The 19,646-nt window shown below is 45.5% G+C and overlaps 2 protein-coding genes across 2 annotated transcripts; one reads left to right on the plus strand and one right to left on the minus strand.

Annotated features, from left to right (window-relative positions):
• Positions 1-502: 502 nt before the first annotated feature.
• selenol (selenoprotein L) lies at positions 503-7,466 on the plus strand. The gene is made up of 9 exons (XM_030110296.1): positions 503-633; positions 1,365-1,443; positions 1,534-1,587; positions 3,016-3,061; positions 3,226-3,353; positions 3,859-3,973; positions 4,323-4,445; positions 5,218-5,355; positions 6,286-7,466. Exons 1-9 carry the CDS (start codon positions 534-536, stop codon positions 6,412-6,414), a joined length of 912 nt encoding a protein of 303 aa, XP_029966156.1. The 5' UTR covers positions 503-533; the 3' UTR covers positions 6,415-7,466.
• clec11a (C-type lectin domain containing 11A) lies at positions 6,185-13,143 on the minus strand. Its single transcript, XM_030110297.1, has 5 exons — positions 13,057-13,143; positions 11,711-11,837; positions 10,271-10,378; positions 10,102-10,185; positions 6,185-9,101 (listed from the first exon to the last, which is right to left on the minus strand). The coding sequence occupies exons 1-5, from the start codon at positions 13,141-13,143 to the stop codon at positions 8,689-8,691; spliced, it is 819 nt and encodes a 272-aa protein (XP_029966157.1). The 3' UTR covers positions 6,185-8,688.
• Positions 13,144-19,646: the final 6,503 nt, after the last annotated feature.

Raw genomic sequence — 19,646 nt, forward strand, 5'->3', positions numbered from 1 at the left:
TTATGCAGCTACATTAAATATTATTCAGTACATGCTTTAAATATATGCAGGAGTTGAAGACTTTTTTTCAAATGTGAAAACTGAAAGCTTTTATTGCATTTTTCGGGTCCATTTTTGCGACCACAGTTCTCTGAGCCAGTGGAAACGCAGCATTTTGAAAACTGCTACTGTGTATGAGCACCAGTTACATTAAAATGTTTAATTTAGAAACTTTTGTGAAATAAAAAATGCAAAAACAAATGTGTTTTCACTTGAAAAGTTGTCTTAATAACAATAAATTAAAGTAGCTTTATTCAAATTAATAGACTTTAGTCAGTACAACACCCGAATGAAATATATCAAAAGTTAAAAAACTTGAAACAGCATCTCTAACTCACGAAGACTTGCTCGTATTGAATCGTAGCAAATTTTCCCAGTTCCCCTGAACGCAGCACCGGCCCACGTGCTGCGTTCACGTGCTCAGGATGTACTTGAACTCGCACGGCAGCGGGTGTCGCGCATCAGTCGGCGAGCCGGAGCGGCAGCAGGTGGCCATGGAGGAGGACGTGAGTGAGGACACCCTGGTGTCCGCGCTCAACCAGCTGCTCAACCTGACCAGAGTCCTTCTGGACAACGCCAAGCAGGAAGCTGCAGGTAGGAACCGCAAAACGAACTCCATCTGAAATTCTCACAATTTAATTTCATCAGCAGGAATACAATGTTCAGATATCATCCAGAAACTTAGTTTGAATTTTGGTGGAGTTGCTCAAGTCTCTTAAATAATTCGGCGTATTTGACACATACCTTAATCCCCCTGTTATGAAGTTAGAAAAGCAGAAATGGTCCATGACACCATTTATCAGCTGGTCTGAGTGGGGCCTGAGCTGGAATTAAAAGGTCAGGAAACATGATTAATTTGTCAGTAATGGTTATATTTTGTTTGCCGAAATTTTAAACAGATTAAATCACTTCAGGAATTGTGCTTGCTTTTTCCATGGAACAGTTTTTGTTAAAGTTTGGCTTAAAAATGCAAAAATGGAGAAAAATAAATGGAGTCTGGTATTCTTAAACTTGGATTAAAAGTTTTTGGGGCGAAGGAGCAAAAGTGCAATCTATTAAATTGGACTTTGTTTCATGACATTATTCAAGTTCAGAGTAGAAATAGGATGTAATTGCCATGATTATATTGCAGAGCTGCAGTTTTTTTTATGAATAATTAAAACATTTTAACCAGAAGAACATAGTGGAAGCAGATCATGTGGAATTAAAAGGCCTCTCTGGTGTCAAAGTGGTGAAATCTAATCCCTGTCATGCTCACTGCCAGCATAATGGCATTGCACAAATCACCCTGACTGGTAACTGTGGCCCTTTTGTTCTCTCTGCAGCCTCCCTGGAGAAATTCGTGCCCCACAAGATCTCCACCCTGTTCGGCCTGATCACAGCCGGGGCCGACTTCTACAGGAGGTGAGGAGGAGCCAGGCGCTCCGTTACAGCCGGTCACACCTGTCCATCTGATCTGCGACTCTGAAACAGTGGCTTTGTTTCTTTGAGCAGCATCGGAGTGAAGAAGAAGAGCGAAGCCGAAGCAGTTTGGCAGAAATCTTTCCAGTAAGTACGCAGGTCGGCTGGGAGAGGATGCCGAAAACTGGCAGGAATGTGTGGCTATAAAACCTCCACCATTGCTTTTTGAATTAAGGCATGGACACATTTTGGATTTTTTTATTTGAAAAGTAACAAAATTTGCAAAATAAATTTAAAATGAAAGTGAGTGCTTCCATAAAATAACCCAAAAATCCACCCAGTTCTTGATCATCTTACGTTTATAGGTTGTTTCGCTACCAATACACATGTTTTAATTCCTCTGGAATAATCTCCCCAACCGGGAAGGGCCTCTCCCCCGTTATCTTTTGGCAGCTGTAGTGTCTTAAATCTAACCCCTGGTCTTTGTTTTGCCCAGATAAAAGTAAATATCATTATGTTCAGGTCATTAAATTGTTTCGGCGATGGCTGGAAGAGCTCCAGGAGGCTGTATCGGTGATAAGACCGGCAGTTTAGCCTTGATACCAGCTGTTATAGAGGTATTACTGCGGTCATAGATGGCAGTTGAATCTTTCTGTATTTGGACTCCAAGGTGTTTAATTACACTGTCGGTTTAACTTTATACGCTCTATAAATTTATTCACGTGAAAGGTTATTCAGATGAAAGGTTAAAGTTTGGGTTTTATGTAAATTGAGTTTGGAACCAGGGTAAGAGCCAGATTCTTCAAGTACATGCAGTAATTGAGGAGACTTACTTTGGGATTGATAAAAGAATATCATCTGCATATAGATACATCTAGTATTTAGGAACCAAGTCCCAAAGAACCTGTTAGTTCCAAAACTCAACAAGTTTGGCTCACACTTCATGACTGGTGAAACATTTTATTAACTGAAAATGTTAACCCGATCACTGCCAAAATGTACTCTCTAGCGCCGCCTGGATACGCTCAAAATGGCCACCACAGCTTGTCGGAATGTCAGAGAGAAACCAAACCAGCGCTCACGCCTTCGTCTCATCAAGACCCTGACACACCCGACCGAAATCCAACAGGAAGTCCAAATTTGACTTCCAGTCTTCATCCGTTGAGGCCGATATCCTCATGGTGTCTTCCGTTTGTTCGGACCCCGAGCTCCAGCTGCTGGTACTCAGATTACTCAGAAGAAGAATAATGGGTATCTGGAGTCGTAAATCGGTCGATTCTCGTTGTGGGCGTGGTGACAGGTTGACGCACGGCGTCTGATGCCAGGCAGTAATTTGTCTCTGAACGATCTTTGTCCTCATCCAGATTACGAGCATAAATACATAGGTGTGTGTGTGTGTGTGTGTGTGTGTGTGTGTGTGTGTGTGTATACTCCAGAGTGCCTGCGGTGAGGAGTATGACTGTTATCTGGGTGTGTCTGATTTATAGGAGGTGAATGCCAGCTTCATGGGAACTGAGGGAAATAAAACTGCTGTGTGTGTGTGTGTGTGTGTGTGTGTGTGTGTGTGTGTTTCAGCCGTGCAGCAGTCAGGGAGAAGGTGGAGGAGCTTCTACAGCTGGAGGTTTGTATCGGATCCAAATTTATCTGCATTTCACATATTTATTTTCTTTGATTTTCACTGATGTCAGTATTGATATAAAACTGTGTGTGTGTGTGTGTGTGTGTGTGTGTGTGTGTGTGTGTGTGTGTGTGTGTGTGTGTGTGTGTGTGTGCGTGTGCGTGCAGACTGAGTGGGATTCCTTCCTGCAGACGGTGGACGATGGTCTGCAGACGACAGACAGACAACTCTCTAACACCAAGATCCCCGACCGTCTGGATCTGGACCTCCAGCTGACAGACGGACGCAGCGGAGGGTAACGGCGCCGCCTCGCCACTGGAGGGCCCATCTTGCCTCTATAGGCTCCATCTCGCTGCTCGCCACTAGAGGGCGCCGCTTCGCTTCTAGAGGCCCTGCCTCGCCTCTAGGGGGCCCTGTCTTCATTAACCTCATGCTTCTGTCTCCAAGCTGCTTTGATCCATGATGGTCGTCCAGCTGTTGGTCCAGCTGTTCGTCCAGCAGTCTGTTGTGACGAGTTAACGAGCTCATCAATATAATTCAGAATTGCTTAATTCAGAATAACCCAATCCTGAGTTAAACCCCCGGTGTATCCTGACTGGTGGCTGGAAACGTTCTGTCCTCCAGTAGAACCGAAGCTCCTTCACGGTTCCTCTGTCTCCTCACCACCGGGTCTGGAGACACATTCTGTCTTCCAGATGTTTCTTTAATGAGCTGAAGCAGCGGTGACACGTAGGAGAAGCGCTAGCGGCTAGCCGCTAGCTGACCCCCGGTGACTGTGTGTGTGTATGTGTGTGTTGAAGGAGTGTGACTCTGGGAAGCTTCGTGGAATCTGGACAGAAGCTGCTGCTGGTGCTGCTCAGACACGTAGCTTGACTACCGTGACGAGACCATGTGGCCGAGCTGGAGGCTCAGAGGGTGAGGGGGGGCTGCTGCGCCCAGCTACACCCAGCTGCACCCAGCTACACCCAGCTACACCCAGCTCCATCGCTACTGACAGTCATACAGCAGCTACACCCAGCTGCACCCAGCTACACCCAGCTGCACCCAGCTACACCCAGCTACACCCAGCTCCATCGCTACTGACAGTCATACAGCAGCTACACCCAGCTGCACCCAGCTACACCCAGCTACACCCACCTCCAGCACAACTGATAACATTTTTGTTTTTCTATTTTGTGCATGTTTTTTTTATTTTTCAGTTTTTTATGTGTTTTTCTATTTCATGACCCCCTTCCCCTACTAACTTGCCCCCCGCCCCCCCCAGAGCCTCCTGGAGTCTCGGTCCATCAGGGTCTTGGTGGTCTCCTTCGGCAGCCTGGAGGCGGCTGCCTTGTGGTTGGAGCAGACGGGATGTAGCCTGCCGTTAGCGCTGGATCCACAGAGAAAGGTTCGGTCTCCCGCTTTTACCCATGAGGTGGCAGCAGTGACTCAGCACTTCTCACCAGGCTAACCTGTTAGCGTGCTAACAACAGACTAACCAGTAAGCATGCTAACAACACAGGCTAACCTGTTAGCATGCTAACACATGGCGTCACTGTCCGAACCACTGAAGCTTATTTTGAAGAGTCTAGTTACAAAGCTAGCGGGTTAGCATGCTAAGTCTTGTAGTAGCACATCACAATCGCTGCACTGTTCTTTTATTAACTCATAATAATTGAAGTTGAGAGTTCCTCAGTCTGAACTTTCTAAAAGAGTCGGAGCTGCAAGTGTTTTTAGTGCAGATGTTTTGGAAGCAGCTGGAGCTCCGGAGGAACCGTAAAAGTCTCGGCGTCTGAAGAGTTCAGCAGCTGCTGGGTAAAAAATCCAGACGGCAAGGTTTTAACAACTTCCTCTGGAGACAGAACACACCTTCAACTCTGTCTCCATGGAAACGGGGGTAAAACACAGCTTTTTTGATAAGCCTGACTAATGGGGCAGCAGCACAGCTTTTCAAAAATGCTCTGACTCCAGTGGAAACATGGGCAAACGCAACTTTTTGAAAACATTCCTACTCTGAAAAACGAGTGCAACTTTTAGAACGTGATCCAACTCCGTTAAATGGCCTCACGCAACTTTTTGAAAATGCTCTGACTCTACAGAATGGGGGCAAACGCACCTTCTTTAATGTTTGTAGTCTGTTGTTGTGTTTCTAACTCCTCTCGCCTCTGCTTCCTGCTCAGCTCTACAGGACCTTCGGTCTGGGCTCGTCTTACGCCAAGGTGATACAGTTCGACCTCATGCTGCGGTACTCGGAGTTCCCGGTCGCCAACAGAGACTTCCCCGACATCGCACCCCGTCTCCTGGAGGACATCTACCAGGTAGGCGTCCATCCGGGACACCGCAGCAAACATGTCCTCCGACTCCACTGAGCGTCAAACCTGAGGAATAATGAAGGACGACGGCTTCTCGACGAGTCCTTCTCACAGACAGGTCACTGTTTTGCTTCCTTATTTTGAATTTGGACGGAGCACCACTAAAACCTACCAATGTGACACTTGTCAAAACACGAAAGCCTGCTGATGTGACACTTATCTAAACACTGGTTGTGTTTGACTGTCGGTGGACTTCGATCTGTGGAAACACTCTGGTTGTTTGGACTGTGAACAATTTGAGGACAAAAACTCTGAAAACATATTAAAAATACAATACACCTGTGAGAGAACACACACACGCACGCACACACAGAGTCAGTAAACACACAATGAGATTTTTTTTTGGTCAGCCTAACTTTTTTAATGGCTTCATGTGTTCTGGTGTTTTTGTGTGTGTTGTTCTTTCACATGAATTTTGTGTGTGTGAGATTTTGTTTTCCTCTGTTTTTTTGTTTGTTTTTTTGGTGTGTGTTTGTGTGTTTATTTTTTGTGTGGTTCTTTTTTCCGGTTGTGTTTTTTTTTTTTTTTGGGTGGGTGTTTTTGTGTGATTTATTGTTGTCACATCTGGGGTGTTCTGGTTTCTGTGTGTTTTTTGCTTACTTTTGTGATTTTGTTTGTGTGCTTCCATACACATACACACACACACACACACAACAAATCTGTGTCAACATGTGAGTTTATACACAAGCTTTTATTTGTGTGTGTCCTTGTTTCACGTCGTCTTTCTCCTTGTGTGCAAAGCCACTGAAGTTTCAGGATTTTTCATCATGCGGCTGCAGTACATGTTTTCCACCACCAGAGGGCAGCAGAGCCGCTTCCTCTCCAGCTCCTCTCTCTGGGTTCAGTTCACTGCAGAGTCTTTCCTTCTTCCTCCAGATGGGCGGGAACTTCCTGCTGGACGACGCGGGGAAGGTTCTTCTGTCTCACCCGTGCAAAACCACGGTGGACCGACCGAGCGCGTCGGACGTCGTGAAGGTGGCGGACGCCGCGGACGCCTTGGCGTGAGACACGCCGGTCCGGACACGCCTCTGACACCACAGAAGAAGAGCGGCTCTCCGCTTCGCGTCAGTGACGTCGCACTTCGCACTCATGGCACCATGAAGACGTGCGACCGATGGAAGAGCGGAGCGGAGGTTCCCGATCTCCTTCGTCGTGTCAGTCGGCTTTTTAAATATTGAAAACGCTGATTTGCCTTTGTAGTTTTAACTCGTACAAACTGCGTTCAGATGATTTTGCTCTTCGAATCAGTGGTTCTCCTGGAACTGATCGAGTTCTGTCTTCATGGAAATCTCAGAAAACACGTCTTTTAAAATGCCCCAACTCGGTGGAAACGACAGAAAAGTGCCTGTTCTTAAATGTGCCATCTCCATTCAAATGAAGTGAACGCTGCTTTTCAGAAATGTTCCGTCTCCATGGAAACGGGTGAAAACACATATTTCTGAAACGCTACTGCTGCTCTAGATGGACAAGAAGGTTTTCCTCATGTGTCATGATTCCCAGTCCACATTCTGCTGCGACTTTACATTGAGTATTTCTGCGTAAGCGTGGAACTTTTTTAAAGGTGCAATAAGTAAGAAATTCCTAGAAAAACTACAATCTTTCCCATTTTTCAGCTGTCATTGAAGAAACATTCCCTTTAAACAATCTGTCGCCTCCTTCAATTATGTCTTGGTCAGGAGTTTTCTTTCAAAATGAGTTACTGGACAGAATAACTCTGGTGGGCAGAGCTAGACGTCACTACTTCCTGGTTCCAGAGCCAATCATATGAATTCCTGAGGTTGCCAGACAAGAGGCGCAGTGTTCAGCATTTTCTGACCGCGCTGGCGGCCGTGCGCATGTGTGCGAGACGCCGGTCGTGCATGACGCTCTCCGCAGGGGAGGAGGGAAGAATGTTCTTTAAAATGAAAACGCTGTCGTGTAAACGGGACCTCAGGACCTCGAGCTGTAATGTCTGAGGTTCCAGACCAGAACCGCAGGTTGAGAACCACTGATTCGGTCTGAGCTCTTTACTGCAGGGCATAAAGATGGAATTGATTCTAATCTGATGTTTTCAATAAAATAACACCTTTCAAGAACTGTGAACCGTTTTATCTTCAACTCGTGAACCTTTCACACTCAAGACTTGGAGACACAACAGGACGAACATGAAACCCTGAAAGATTAACAACTGAAATCACTGTATTGATGTAGTTCTGCTACACAACCCAGAAAGTCATGCAGCTCGGGTTTCAGAGTGGTTTCCATGGTTACGGGAGGATAAACACCCGGAGTGATGGTTTGGTCTGGTGGGATCTGTTCAAACACAGACTGAACTCTGCAGCGAAGGAGCACAGACTGAAGATATAAATCAGCGCAAGCTGAACAAACTGCTTGGTCGTTTCTCTTTGGGAGACTTTAAGCAAATATTTTGGATTCCAGCAGATAAATGTGTGCAGAGTCCCTGCTGGCTTCCAGACGCATGGCTGCAGCTGCAGGAATGGGCTCCTCTCTGGAAAACAAACATTTCATCAACCACTCTCAACTTTTACACACTGTCCTAATGATGCACTTAAAAAAGAGGAAAGATGGAGCCAATAGCAAGAAAGAAGCACTGATGGAAGAGGGGCGTTTTTCAAAGTAACAGTCAATGCAGACTAATGGAAAATTAAACGTACACTTTCAAAACCTTTTGTCTCATTGTGGCCCGGTACCAAATGATCCACAGACAGTTTGGTCTGGCAAGTACTTGTTGTTCAGTGTGATCGTCACCAAAGCAGTGGAACTAAAAGAGATTTAATCGAAAGCTTAATCTTTTTTAAACTTTATATTTTAAAATGTTATTTAAAAAAAAGTAGAGATAAGATTACCGTTAAAGTACCGGACCGATTAGAATCAGTCGTAGTATGGATCCATATTTAGGCCAAATAGAGGCTATGATCTTATTATCCAAAACATTACAGTGACTCCTAATCTGAACACTAAGAGCTGGACCGAGAGCAGACAGTTACCTCCACCTTCACAGGAAAACTCTGAAACAAATGGTGTAAATTAGTCACAAGAGAAAGAGCACTGTTATTTAAAAAAACACATCTTCAAGCACAGAGACATTAACATCATCTACATAAGTGTTTGTATTATTCGGTTGCAATGCTCGACATAATGGCGCGTTCCCCTGGAATCCTGAAGCCAGAGCCGAACCCTTCCTTCTCTTTAGTATTTAAATGAGTCTCCTATGATGTGCTAAAGGTAAGTAAAGTACAGGAAAACATCAGTGACCGTCAGGTCTGAGCAGAGCTGGTCTCAAAGGGCCACCCTGTCGTCAAACTCGCACACGTAGTTCATGGTCCGGTCGCAGTAGTGGTCCCACCAGTCGCCGTCGTCCGACGACATTGCCACGCAGTTCTCCCGCCGCCCGCCGTCCGGCTGGCTGGACAGGAAGTGCTTCCGCCACTGGAAGTAGGAGACCCGCGTCCCGTCGTCGAACAGGTACATCCCCTCCGAGCGCAGGTCGTTGATGCCCAGCCACACGGGCCAGTTCCCCGGCCGGAAGAAGGTCTTGACGTAGTCGGCCAGCGCCTCCTGCTCCCGGCGGTCCCGGGGCATCGCCATGCGGCCGCCTCGCTCCAGGCACTTCCTGGAAGCTCCGGCGTAATCCTCCTGGCTGTTGTACACCAGGTAACATTTGTATCCCAGCCGCCGTCCCTTCTGGCAACCTGTTGGTTCAACAGTCAGATTTGACAGGACTCGTGATTCGTCAGCTGGCTTCACCTGCAATGTCTCTAAAATCAACAAGTTCCATCAGTCAGTAGGAGGAAGATGCTCTATGGTCTGGGTTTAAGTTTCTCTTCACATGAGCACAACAGGAAAAGACAACAGTTGGAGAAAATGTCAGTTACGAGCAGATTCTGGCCAGAAGTTCAGACGTTCCGGTAGCTTGTAACGTCATGATGTGTGATACTGAACTACGTTGTAGGACAAGTACTGAAGTGCAGAACTGCCTCAGTGAAGACGTGTTTTCTGAGCTGGATCGTGTTATAAGGACATAGGCATCCTGCTACAAACTCTATCGTTAGCAAGAGAACTCTGTTGTTTTAGCGAGACACTTATATACCAAGACATCTATTGCCGGAACAGGACACCAGTCGCCAACAGGACACCTATCACCCAACGAAACGCCTCATTCAAATTAGAAACCTTTCTCACCACTGGTGTCATTTCTGCTCCTTGAAAGAATACTACTTATGATTAAAATGAGGTTGTTGAATATTGTCCAACGCACACTGGAGAGAAAGAGGCGTTGTTTGTGTGTTGATGTTTCGTTGAGTTATTGATGCCGAAAGTCCTGATCTGAATTGGAAAAACTACCTCGTTATGAGGAGATCCAGCATTAGCATGTTTAATTAGCAGCATGCTGGCAGTTTTTCTCAGATAACACATGTACCTTCAGCTAACATCTGAGAGCATCTTCCTCCCACTTCAGCTGAACACAACTATGACGGGGTGCTCAGTTCTGTTTCTGGAGAGCGCCTATCCAGCATGTTTGAGTTCTCTCCCTGCTTCAACACACCTGAATGCGATGACAGAATCATTAGATTCAGGTGTGTTGAAGCAGGGAGAGAACTCAAACATGCTGGATAGGCGCTCTCCAGAACCAGTATTGGGCACCTGCACTACGATAATCCAGTTATGTACGCGTCTCTAATCCACTCTCACCTTCCAGTCTTCCCATCTCCTTGCGGTTGTCCTTGCTGTGCTGGTAAACCTCTCGGATGTTGTCCTCCAGCTCCCCGACTTTAGCTGTCACCGTGGTGATGTGAAGGGACGGGGACAAATGTTATTTTCTTTGAACCAAACCGTTGGAAGCTGAGGAGAGGGGTCTTACCGTCCATCCTGGACAGACGGTCCATCAGCTGGGACACTTTAACATCCAGGGTGTAGTGACCCACGTTCAGCTTGTGGATGGCCTGATCCATCCCGGCCAGCCTGGACACTGAGGGACAGAACCCAGAAGGAGGGGGAGAGACAGGGGGACAGCACAGGGCAAGTAAGGCAACTGTGAAAGCAGATATGTTCCATCCACCATCGTCTCTGCCCTCCAGGGATGTCATGTCTTTAGTGAGACGTCTAGCTCTCGCTGAATCTTCTCGTCAGACAACAGAAACTCCATGCAGTTGACTTCTGTGCATCCATCCCTGATCCTGATCCTTCTTGGGGGTTGATTGGTCTCTCCTGACTCGTCTAGTAGAATCGCCAATCAGTGGCCAGCCATCTGCCCACGTCACCTTTTGGTTCGACTCGGGTCGCTTGGAACTGCGACAGAGCTGGTACTAGAAAGGAACCTGGTATCAGGTAGCAACACATGATGGAAAAGACGAAGCAAGTCGAGCCGACTTGGCGCTTGTGAAAGAGCTGCAGAGTCTGTTTTCCTCTTTGCAGAGACTCAGCTGTAGCAGGAATGACTGAGTGAGCGAGGTTATGGACGTGATGCCTCGTGAGTCACCGGTCAGTAAAGTGACTCGGGGGTTTTGAACCATTCCATCTCAATGACCTCTTTTCCATTAAGCTGCTGCTGGGTCCAGTTCGGAGCCAGAGCCCGACTAACCACCGGTTCTTTGTGTTTCTGGCTCCAGACTCTTAACGCTGGTGCTAAGCGAGCACCGGGGCTCTGCAGGGCCAGAGTGAAGCGACGGTACGTCATCGGCTGGAGGCGGGGTTATGCAGACTGGAAACGCATCACCGCCATCTTGAAAAGAACGACTTCATTCATTTTTCATTCATTCTGTCGGGTTCAGTGGGCACTCACAAGGGTTTCGGTGTGAAACATAATGGGTTCAGTGACGTACTGACGGCACTCTCCCTTGGCTCCTTGTCAATGGAAAAGCAACTGGTTCTTCAGAGGTGTTAGATTTGAACCGACAAACCACTGGCACCAGCTCTGGCACCAGCTTGGTGGAGTATTCAGGAACTCAGACGACAGCTGCTTCTCCAAACACCGGATTTCTGAATCCAGTAGCATGTTTTCATGAACTCACCCTCACGGCATGACTCTAATGCTAATGCTACGTCATTAGCAATGAGGCACTGAAGGTCATGATTTCTACTGTCATCTTCTAGCATCTTCATTGTTACGTTCTCATTTTGTAGTTTTGCAGAATGGACTGAACCACTCTTGTTTAGTCAGTTCGTTTTTATCTTTGCTTGTCGGGAAATAATCAGACATTTTTGTCTCATATTCAACAACAATGAAACTGAAAAAGGGACTGTAACCGTTAAAAGGTGTGTCAGCCAGTTTCCACTGTTATGTGAGTATAAATCAACTTACAGACGTAGTTGTACGAGTTCTCAAAGTCTGACGCAGGACTGGTGGGCTCCGGCTCCGGCTCCGGTTCTGGTTCAGGAAGAATATCCGGCACGTCTCCTCTGGCCTTCTTCACCTCCACCACAGATACCTGGCAGACACACAGAGCCTGGTGAGCGTGTCGGCTGCAGCCGGTCGAAATGAGCCTCAGATGTTTGGATCCGGCTCCTGATGATACACCGAACCAAAGACATTACAGCTGATTACCGTACCAACGGGTAAACAACCAGCTTCAGCCGTGTTTTGTTGTTTCTGAGTCACGTTGTAGTGTTGCTGTGTGTTTTCTTCAGTTGGATACCTTGGTAGGCAGTTAATGAATGGAAACCTCTCATACTGGAGGACTGCTGTGGACGGTTCTCTCAGCTTTCTGCTTGTTTTACACAGTAGCTGTAATGTTTTGGTTCAGATTCCATGTATGCTACATGCTAATGACCTGCTAGCCTTTGTTTAAAGCACATCTGGGTATCTTCAGAGACACATCTGGACCTAGATTTAATCTATATACTAAGATGTTTAGATTTAGTTCTGACACTTTTCAAAATCCGTCCATCCATCCTGTCATTAGGTGTTGAGCCATCTGTTCTTTTAACTTCCAACCATCCAGTCACACGCACACACACACACGCACACACACACACACACACACACACACACACACACACACACACACACACACACACACACACACACACACACACACACACACACACACACACACACAGACCCTTCCACAGGCAGAACATGTAAACTCCACACACCCAGACAAAGACCTGCAGAGTCAAACCAGACGCTTCTCGTTGTGAAGCCAGTGTGTGTGGGTGTTTGTGTGTGTGGGGGTGTGTGTGAGACTGAGGGATGCTCTAATTTGAAGCTGGACTCCGCTCTAACACCAGGCTGCTTGGCTTTCATCCGCCTCCACTGTGTCATTTTCCTCCTGCTTAAATAGAAGCTCGAGTTGAGAGTCCAGGAGGTAAATACTGAGGTGAAGGAAGATTCAAACCTTCTCATCTGGACGTTTGCAGCCAAAAAAAACCTTCTTTTATCTACATTTATATGCATTTTGTTAGTTTGTTGTAATAAATTCCTTTGGCTCCAGACATTTCGTTCAGGTTAAACACCAACCAGATGTGGCCAGATGTAGCTGAGAGTTGTTTTCTAAATGTTTCCTAAAGTTTCCCAGGAGAGCAGCAGTCCGGTTGGTGGGTCCAGCTGATAACTCTCCATTCACACCTTCTCTGCTGGTTTCTACAGGCTGCAGGCTGTGAATGCGAACGCTGAGTGTCTGAAAAGAGAAGAGGTGCAGTCCTGACCTGAGCTGCTGCAGCGCCGCTCGTCCCTGAAGGATTTCCCAGAGAGCAGAGACACAGCAGAGCCACGGAGGCGGCAACCGACCCCATCTCTGCTTTCCAGTAAACTCTGCTTCTCGCCCGAAGAGCGCTGGAACACTCCCCCGAGCTGCTCCTCTCCTCTCCCTCCTCCACTCCTCTCTCCCTCCTTCACTCTGCTCCTTTCTTCACTCCTCCACTCATCTCTCCCTCCTTCATTCCTCTTCCTCTTCCTCGTGGAACAGAAATGTGAATGAAGTCTTTTTCTCCCCTTCCAGGTATCAAACTGTGAAAAACTCCACCTTCCCCACTCTCTCTCTCTCTCTCTCTCTCTCCCCTGTAGGGATAAACAACAGGAAAGTTCTTTGTTTTTCTGCCACCTCCCACTTCCACTCTCCGTGCACACATGTGTCTCCCTGGTGGAAAACATGCATCTCCACACTGTAAACCGTCTGTAAACCCAGACGAACACCCTCCTTCCAGACTCCTCATCTGTCATCCAGCGAGCTGGAGGCTCTCTGTGGTCTCCAGGCTCTCATGTTGTTTTCTCGACACTCCAGCTTGACTGGATTCAGCCTGGATCTACAGTCATCAAAAGTATGGCTTTCAGTTTGAATATTTCTTTAAACAGAGTCGGGAACTGTTGGAACTGTCTAGTTTAGCACCCGAATTACTTTCCAGTGAAGTTCTCCAACTCATTTAAATGTCATTCAGTGTCACTCAGAGGAGACTTTCTACAGATCAGTGCGTCTTCAGTGCCATGAGGTTCTGTCGATCGACCGGTCAAATTCTAGAGACTGAACAGCACAAATGCGAAAAACTGTTTCCGCTTGAAAATGTTGTTGTGTAAACAGACATTCTGGTCTACGACTGCGAGAGCAGATCGAAAATGCGTTAAGTCTGTAATGCCCAACGCCGTTGTTGTTTCAAGCAACGGCCAACATCTGGGGACAGGAAGTCTGGAAATCCCTACTGAGACTGCTACTCCCGGGACCCGGTCCAGGTAAGCAGTCAAAAATGGATGGATGGATGGATGGATGGATGGATGGATGGATGGTAATTACATATAATGTAACAAACAGTCGGGGATTCTTCCACTATCAGTAATTGTCATCCTACTTGTAAGTAGTCAGAACTATTTACAGATGGGTGGATGGAAAGACCAATGGCAAGGACAATGGATGAATGGACGATGGATGGATGATGGATGGTTGGATGGGTCGGTGGATGGATGATAGAGTGGATGAGTGGTCGGATTTATGGATGGATGGATGGATGGACAATGGATGGATGGGTGGGTGAATTAGTGGATGGATAGATGGACGGATGGATTGCTGGGTGTTTGAATGGATCGATGGATGGACAATGGATGGATGGATGATGGATGAATTGGTGGGTAGAAGAATGGATGATGACTGGGTAGATGAATGTATAGATGGATGATAGAAGGATGGATGGCAGACTCTCATCACTTGTCACAGTGTTCTGTTCTGCTTCACACTTTTAACCCGACGGTCTTAAATTACTGAAGCTATTACTGCTGCACCGCTGGAATGTCCTCATTCTGGGACAAAATGAAGTCGCCTTTAATTGATCATAAACTCCCAGAATAGCTTGAATCCAGAAACCATCCCGTCTGCACACGACCGACCAGCCTGCTTCATTCATTTGGTTTCTTGGGTCTAACAGCAGCAGACAATCTGCAGGAAATGATGCTGTGAAGACCAGAAGGGAAACCTTATGTAAGTAAGTGTGTGTGTGTGTGTGTGTGTGTGTGTGTGTGTGTGTGTGTGTGTGTGTGTGTGTGTGTCTAGCAGAAGGTATGCCAGTTAAAAATGCCACAAGAATCCAGCAGTTTCCAGGGAAGCGAAGCAGACGGAGGTGAAATTCTGGGCTCTGGTGGAGGACAGATGTGTTTCAGCTCCACGGATTACGTAACCTTTTCCAGAGTTCTAAAATAAACCCAAAAGACCCAAAAAAAAAAACAAAAAAAAAACCCAAAAAAAACCCCAAAGAGCAGACCAAAGCCAGCCCTTTGTTTAGACACTGCTCTGAGTTATTGTGGAAACCAGGAATCTGCAGTGATCCAGCCGAGCTGCTGCTTCCTCCTGTCTGACATTTGTTGTTTCCTTCATTAAAACCCTTTTTTCCCCTTTATTCATAACATTTTTGAGCTATAAATCCAAAATGTTTGTGCTAAAGTGACGTGCTGTAAGGCACGGGTAAATAAAGACTCATAAATTAAGTATATTCAATGATTTTCCAAATTAAAACAAAATTATGAAATGTCCACAACTTTACCAATGGGGAAAATCACTTACAGGATAAAGGATAAACTACCACACTTCCAAAATATTTGGGGCCCTTTTATTCAATACATGGGGAATGTGGACTTAAGTAATGTGATGAATGAGGAGGTTGAGGCATAGACATCATTGGCCCTTTGTAGTTTTTCTAAGATTATTTCTTTTCGATTATTACCGGGATTCTTTATCCTGTGCGAACGGTACTCTTTTTGAAATTGAGAAACTGATAGAATAGTGAAAAACCTTAAGCTTCCCCATGTTACAACAGAGAAACTTGTTTGTTTTTTGTTTTTTTTTTTATTGTAATTAGTTGGTTTTTTTATCCCTTTTGTTTGTTTTTCTTTTTGAATATGTACACTATCTATATTTACAGTTCATATATTCTGTTTTGCACTAACTGATGTTACACAGTTGTGGTTTGTAAGTAAGGGTGACTGGAAATTAGACAATGATGATAATGACAATAATTTAGCTGCCCTCAATGCTTTCTTTGATATGAGTGTAATTTTTGTCTGTGTACTGTCAGATGTTATTTGTGAATTTAATTTAATAAAAATAATGTTGGAAAAAAAAAACAAAATGCTGACATTTATTGAAAACTTATTAGTTTTTGCATTTTCATTTCACAAAATATTTGCATTTACAAGGAATCGTTGTATTTTTAGTCACAAAAAATGATAATGTATGATTTGTTTCATCATATTAATATACCACATACATTTTCATACCTATCACAGTAGCTGAGACTTTGCGATTAAACTTGTAAATTATTCATATTATAAAAAGAAAAAAAAAAAAAAAGCCTGAGCAACCAAACTACTGAAAACAGTGCGACATAGTATATATTAACATGTAATATATATTCTGGGGAGTACGGTAAAATGCTGCATAAATTCTACTAGCTGTTGTAAATCAACTCCCCTATTTCCCAGACTATCAGTCATTTCTGTTAAAAAATGCATCATGAAGAGGAAAATAATATATGAGACACTTTTTGGTACGTTCAGAGGTAAATACAGTGTTTATAATCCTCGTCCAGTGTTTCTTCAACGCAGCAGCTTTATAAAATTGATCTGTACGCTGCATCGTGACCATCGGCCATGAGGAAACACACCGCTGCTCAATCACAGGCCTGTTCCTGTTTTATTTGTGGCTTCAGTGCAGCGCAATGATTTTCATTCACCCAACAGTTTGCTGAGAAATATGTAGAAACAACACAGAGCAGCCATTGAGAGAGTGTCAGCGCTGGGTGGTGCTGCTGCAGGGAGGTGGTGCGGTCCGGACAGAGGGGCCTCAGTGCAGTCTGCTCAGACGAACACACACACACACACACACACACACACACACACACACACACACACACACACGTACGTACAGTAACTGAAGCTGACGGAGGGGTGCCGGAAGAACCTGTCCACGATGAGAGACCACATCAGACATGCCTTCTGGAAACAGACTGAAAAGACCCAGTTTCACAATGGGATCCGGAATCCAGAGTCCGGGACGCGGGATCTGTCTGCAGTTCCGGCAGGGTCGGAATCTTTTCATGTCATTTCAGGATTTCAACGAATTCAAGTGGAAATGCGAAGCTTCTGTTGTGTGTTGGCGGCCTGTTTACAGGACTATGGTGCTCAGAGTCGTTGAAAACGTAACTTTTGAAAACAGCTTCTGAGGTGGAACTTTTTGAAAGTCCTCTGGAAACGCAACTTAAGCCGGCCACACACTACAGGATTTTTTCAATCTTCCCCGATTCAGACACCACACACTACAAGACAACAGAGGACCAATCGCACCCGATCTTCCTCTCCTGATCTTCTAGTGTGTGGTGTCGCTCTGGAGCAGAACACACACTACAAGATTCTTCAGCCGATCGGCTCCTCACTCCTCCAAATCTCGCGTCGTCCAGCGTGACATTGTGCTGTTTCCCTTCATTGCTATTTTGACATTCATCTCCACTTTCAATAATAAGTGGAGAACTCATTCATTTCCTCAGTTCATTCATTCACATCGGTATTGCTCCTTCAGTGCAGACCCCCCCCCCCCCCCCCCCCCCCTCCCCGCCGCGTGCACGGAGCACGGACTGTCAGCACCTTGTTAGAAAATTTAAATGTTCCAGTACAGAAGAGGGAAACATAGTTTCACATCATTTTATTATACTTTACCCTCCACATTTAAGAATAATTAAGCTTATTAGCTAATCTGTTTGTGTGTGTGTGTGTGTGTGTGTGTGTTTTTTTTGTAACTTTTGAGTCCCGAGTGCAGCAGTAGAATAAAGTTATTAGCAGACCGTGTCAAATAAAGGATACTTTTTAAATCACCAAATATCTTACATCATTCTTTATGTCCACAGATGTGATAGTTTACACCAGAATAAAAACATGTTGAGCTTTGATTAAGTTTCATTATAGTCCGCCTGTCTCTGAAGGCACGGAGTCAGCGGAAAGTTTTTTTTTCTTTTATTGTTATTTTTTTTCGTCCCCATTCTTCCGTGATGGTTAATAACGGAGATTAATTAAAACATTGGGATTATTGCAGGACTGGCGGAGATGCAAATATTAGATCGGAGTTTGGGTCTGAATGGAGGAAACAGTTCATCCAGGAGCGATATTCCACTCACTTTCTGCACAGCTGAGTTTAGGAGCTCTGGCTTTTCTGTTTCACTGTCATATAGTGAATATATTTCACAGACATACATTCATCCAGCTCTGACAGCTGCGGGGCGATTTTTTTAATCAGCTGCACCTTGGTGAGACGGAGCTGTTCATCCAATCAGAGAGCTTTATTTCGAGGGTGTGGACAGCTCTACTCGGAGCTGATCGGTGCCACTCGGAGCGCACCACATACTACAGGATTTGCGATTGGAAATATTGAACATGTTCATTATCTCCGATCTCCCCTTCCGACGCCTCCCGAGAGGCTCCGACCGGAAAAAATCTCTCGGAACACACCGCACACTACACGAAGATCGGACCCGAACTCATTTGCATACTCCCGACAATCGGACCCTGTCGGCCTCGATCGGGAGGACAAGATCGGGGCAAAATTCGGCCCGATTATCCTGTAGTGTGTGGAGGCCTTTAATGAAAGCGTTGGGTTCCATCTCCATGTAGGGAATGTAAACGCAGCTGCTGGTCAGGCATGACATGTACGTAGCAAGTAGTTATTCTGCACATGCTCCTGGTCCTGGTCCCAGTCCAGATTCTCCTGGTCCTGGTCCCAGTACAGATTCTCCTGGTCCTGTTCCTGGTCCATGTTCCATTTCAGATTCTCCTGGACTTGGTCGTTCCAGAGCTGACAGTCACCGTCTCAACATTAAACATTTACAGTAAAGCCTGTAATGAGGGGACATCCTAAAATCTAAGTGGTCATGTCCCCTGGAGACAGGTGTCTCTTTAGAGGGGCAGGCTATGAGAACTAAAGGGAGGACATGTTGAAAACAAAGGAGTTGGAGCTCATTGCTAAAAATGGTCAAAAATCCCAGTGGAGACATACAAGCTGCTCAGTAGTTCTGGGAAGAGTTTGATCGTTGTATATAGTGATGTGCAGATGAAGCTTCATGGTTGATGGTTTTCTGAATCCACTAGATATTATTGAGAAGTGTGTGAATAATTCTGGACATGCCACTTTTTGTTCAAATGTAAATAAAATCTGGACAATATTTTTTTCCATGATGGTGCTTCTTGTACATCATCTTTATAAATTTTGGACGAAGCCTGTGTCATTTCTGTGTCAAAAAAAGGTTTGTGGGTGGATTAAAGTAACTCTGAGCTCAATGTTCCTGGAATATGACTCATTATGGGCTTAAAGGGGAACGGTCGTTTTTACAATCTGGACCTTATTTCACATTCATAACAACAACATTTACTCACCCGTTTGACTTTCGTGTGATTTGCAGTTGGTTCGGAGATAATTAGCTACTCCCATATCCATACAACGGCAGCGGGCGGGGCACCGACATGCAGCCGTTACAGACGCTCTTTTCTCTTATGTTTGTTGTGGTGTGGTAGATACATGTGAATTTATTAAGTCGGCATCACTTAGCGCTATTGGGAAGTCTGTAAACCGTCCAGATTGAGCAAATCTCCGGGAGCTCTGAAGTGATGATGTCATCACACTGCGCCGTGGCGCACTGTTTGTTTACATGGGAGTGTCTCTGCTCTGTAGTCAGACCACGGCATCTCGATCGGCTTTTTTAGGCAGTCAGAGTTTATTTTCAGCTGGTTGTAACTTTGGTACAATGGTTCGAGTGTGCATATATCCTGGCTGTGA

The sequence above is a fragment of the Salarias fasciatus genome, chromosome 15 (assembly GCF_902148845.1).
Source record: "Salarias fasciatus chromosome 15, fSalaFa1.1, whole genome shotgun sequence".
Lineage (NCBI taxonomy): Eukaryota > Metazoa > Chordata > Actinopteri > Blenniiformes > Blenniidae > Salarias > Salarias fasciatus.

Coding starts and splice junctions, on each gene's coding strand:
- clec11a (XM_030110297.1), bottom strand. CDS start 13,143: ATGGGGTCGGTTGCCGCCTCCGTGGCTCTGCTGTGTCTCTGCTCTCTG. Junction 11,838..13,056: donor GCGGCGCTGCAGCAGCTCAG/GTCAGGACTGCA, acceptor TGTGTCTGCCAG/GTATCTGTGGTGGAGGTGAA. Junction 10,379..11,710: donor GAACTCGTACAACTACGTCT/GTAAGTTGATTT, acceptor TCTGTCCCTCAG/TGTCCAGGCTGGCCGGGATG.